The sequence below is a fragment of the Gavialis gangeticus genome, unplaced genomic scaffold (genome assembly GCF_001723915.1).
Source record: "Gavialis gangeticus isolate Ggan-Ray unplaced genomic scaffold, GavGan_comp1, whole genome shotgun sequence".
Classification (NCBI taxonomy): domain Eukaryota; kingdom Metazoa; phylum Chordata; order Crocodylia; family Gavialidae; genus Gavialis; species Gavialis gangeticus.
In genome coordinates, this window is record NW_017728996.1 from 28,915,414 (window position 1) to 28,918,962 (window position 3,549).

At 45.5% G+C, this 3,549-nt stretch overlaps 1 protein-coding gene across 2 annotated transcripts in view; it reads right to left on the minus strand.

Annotated features, from left to right (window-relative positions):
- MYO5C (myosin VC) overlaps positions 1–3,549 on the minus strand; it is a 67,166-nt gene that overhangs the window by 29,750 nt on the left and 33,867 nt on the right. For both annotated transcript variants that reach the window (XM_019504231.1, XM_019504232.1), the window contains exon 19: positions 2,420–2,631. In XM_019504231.1, the coding sequence (XP_019359776.1) occupies positions 2,420–2,631 (212 nt within the window). The remainder of the gene's footprint in view (positions 1–2,419; positions 2,632–3,549) is intronic.

The following is a 3,549-nucleotide window of genomic DNA, read 5'->3' on the forward strand; positions in this document are numbered from 1 at the left end:
GGGGGGGGGGGAAATGGTCCGACCTGGCTGAGGGGAAGGAGTGGGCCTAGGCCCGATGCTGTGGAGGGGGGAGGGGGAGTGAGGCCAAACCCCAAATGGCAGGGCAGAGGCAGAGAAGGGGAGAATGGGCACAGATGATGTGTGGGGGGACAAACGCTGGTTTCCATCCATGCCCGCCCCTCCCCCATCATTCTTGATGGGCAATTTGCTAGTCTGTAATGAAAGTATTTTGCAATAATTTCTAAGATCATGGCAGTTTAGTGCAATACAGAGGTGAATTTAGGACTAAAAAAGGATGTTCCATATACTGGAACATGATATAACATTTTAATCTTAAATGCCAAGTGGACAGAGTCCTGTTACCTGGGCAGGCTCAGTCCACACCTACAGATCTACAAACTTTACATAGAGGAAACTCGTCTCTAGAGTGACTAAACCAGGTTTTCTCCTGTTGGGATCTGCATACCCAGACTATGTGCTAGCTGGGGAAAATTAGCAAGACAAACAATGAGCCTGTCAAGTGAGGGAAATTAAGATAGGGATGCTGAGATGTACATTCACAGTGTTCTAGCATCTCCCTACTACAGCCTCATACAGTTGCACTTAATGGGTGCATCTACAGGTGCAATTAACACAACACAAACTCTGGTGCTGTTTGAACCAGAGAAAACTACTCCTGGGTGCAGTACCTTCATGTGCACCTGAGACAGCAGCAATTTGAGCTGGGGCAGAGTAGCTCAGGCTGCAAGGATGCTTTACTGTGGAGCTAATTAGTCTACTCCCGCAATAAAGTGCACATGTAGGAGGACCCAATGTGTGTTAAGAGTGCCTTTGTGAGAGGCTGTTCATTTCTGTTTCAAAGTAGAGTAAGCTACCTTACTGAGCAGCTAGAAGGCCCACATGAGGAGTTAGTGCAGAGTAGGGAGTAAGCTGTAAACTTCATAGTAACTTCCCTTTTTAAATAAGCCTTTAATCAGGGGCAGATTAACACGTGGGCTTGGCCCCCTGGGGCACGAGGGTCAGCTCGGCCCATGCAGGCATGCTGGCCGCAGACATCCAGTGTTGGCAGCATGCACCTCCAACCCATGGTCAGGGGTGGGTACAAGTCTACCTACGGACAGTGGTGGCTTCCTGGGGCCATCTGTGGGAGGCTGCTGGCACCAGGATGGGATGGGACAGCCCTGCTCCACCAGGGCCAGCAGAGGGGTAGGCAGGCAACCAGGGGAGACATGGAGCCTTGTTCCTGCCCCCCAGGCTGGCCCCGGCCCTGGCCTGTCCCACAGAACTGGGGGATTTCAACCCTGGCTGTGTGGCACCCACTGGAAAGAGGGGCTGGGCCTGGCCGGGCAAGGCCAGTGCCTGGGTTGCCTTCACCTCAGCAGTGTTCATGGCCCCTGGCTCGCCCCAGATGTGCCAAAGAGGTTGGGCAGATCCAGCCACAGCCCCCTGGTGGGCGCAGAGGGAACCTGCCCTTGCCTGGTGGGGGGGACTCCAATTTTCTGTTTCCCCAGGGCCCCAATAAATCTTAATCTGCCACTGCTTTTAATAGACAAGCCTGGTAAAGAGGACAAGACTACCAAGCTGCTGCTGGATGACACTTCAGATACAGTGAACAATGAAAAACAGGTTTTTCACTGGCCTAAAGATACCGTTTTCTCTGACCAATTTAAGTGAAGGGGGCTTAAGAACAACCCAGACTGTCCAACTTTACCCACCAAAAGCAATTGTTTGGGGGACGCTCTGTCTAAAACCTACTATCTACAGTTGTAACCACATACCTCACAGGCTGCTGGCTATAGCAGCCTCAGTATTGTACGAGCCTACACAGTCCCGTGCATCAGACTGAGGACAGTCAAGCAGTAAAAAGCCAATTTGTATGCACTGCTTGACCTTATCTAGGGCTCTGAAGCTGATCAGTTGTTTTGGGTTTACTAGTGTGCCACTTGGCATCAGACACAGAAAGAGAGAAGTTTTGGTGTACCCAGGACTTTCAGGAATTAGGCTTACTGCATCTGAAATTTGCTAGAGTACTTCCTGAATACCAGTGACCAATAATGACAATGATTTGGCATGTGTTTAGCACTCCCTATCCACTAATCTAAAATGCTTTATAAGCATAGAAAGATTGATGTGATGCCCACCTCACAAATAAGGAAACAGGCAGAGAGAGGTTAGAAATTATTTAAATTCATACATAAATTCAAGAGGAAAAAAAAAAAGTGATACCTGAAGTACAATTTTAAATTACACTTGCTAGGTAAGGATTTGGCTGGGATAGTTTAGGAAAAGTTATCCTGCATTTGTGCAGGGAGTTAGACTGGATGACCCTTGAGGTCCCTTCCAAACCTGTGATGAATCTGATCTTCTAGACCTCTTTACACACAACATAATAACAAACTGACTTATTAGCATGAAATACCGTACAGTCCGCTGTCCACGGAAGTACTGCTGTATTATAATAGTCGCTCGTCTGACATGGAGGAATTTCTTCCGCTGCAGCCAGCCTCGGACATTCTTTTGGATCATGATGCATGCTTGCCTCAGTTTGTCTGCCCGTAGTTTTTCTAAATAAGCAACCTGCCCTGCTCTAAAGAAAATTTTTGTTCGCCCAAACTGATACTGGTTAGGATCCTGAAAGAAAAAGCAAAGCAAAGCAGTAGTTTGTTTATAAGCTGCAATCTCCTCTTCCTCAAAAACCACACATTTCATCTTTCATAAAATTTAGCACAGTAGCTGAGCAATGCAAAAAATGACAAGACCTGGTTAACTCTGAGTACTGTCTGTCATCTTTATACCTGTAGGGAAATCTTTCAGCACATGCACATGACGGGGAAAAGGCAAAGAACAGAACACTAAATCCAAAGTTTACTCCCAGGCATGTCAATGAGAAAAGATTTAATCCCAAAAATGTAAAAATAAAGCAATACCAAAAGGATGCCAAAACACACAGCCCCCAGACTAAGAAAAAACCATTTCAGGGGTAAACATCAATGGTTTCCCTAACTTTTGCACTTTGTTTATTATACCATCTTTCTACCTCACAAAAATAACACACATAAGGAACCTGAATGCAAAAGTGCCTGAGGAACCTGCTTATTGTCAGTTTTGTGTATTTTATACTTGTATCTTTCATCCTACAACATCCCACACTAATTTAAAAATTATGGCTCAACTTCTGCTCACAGCTACCTTGGATGCAAGTCAACAGTCATTTTGTTAATTTAACTGGTGTAACTGAAGGCAGATTTGGGCTTTGTATATTTTCAGATTGATAGAAATTACAGCCACATCTCAGAAGAAGAGCTAGAAGGAGAGCTACCAGTAACTGGTAGTATACAGGAGTTGTACAGAAGTAATAGAAAGGAAGAAAATTTTAAAACTAAAATTAGTCCAGAACAAAGACTGGCTCTTGAATGTTAAGAGCCAGAGGACACCAGTTTTTCAAATCTTGCTGGAAAAAAACACCTGCAGGAAACTGTTCAGTAAATTAGATTAGTAGCTTCCAGAGGATAAAGGACTGAACTGAACCTGCTGGGATTAAAACGCTGG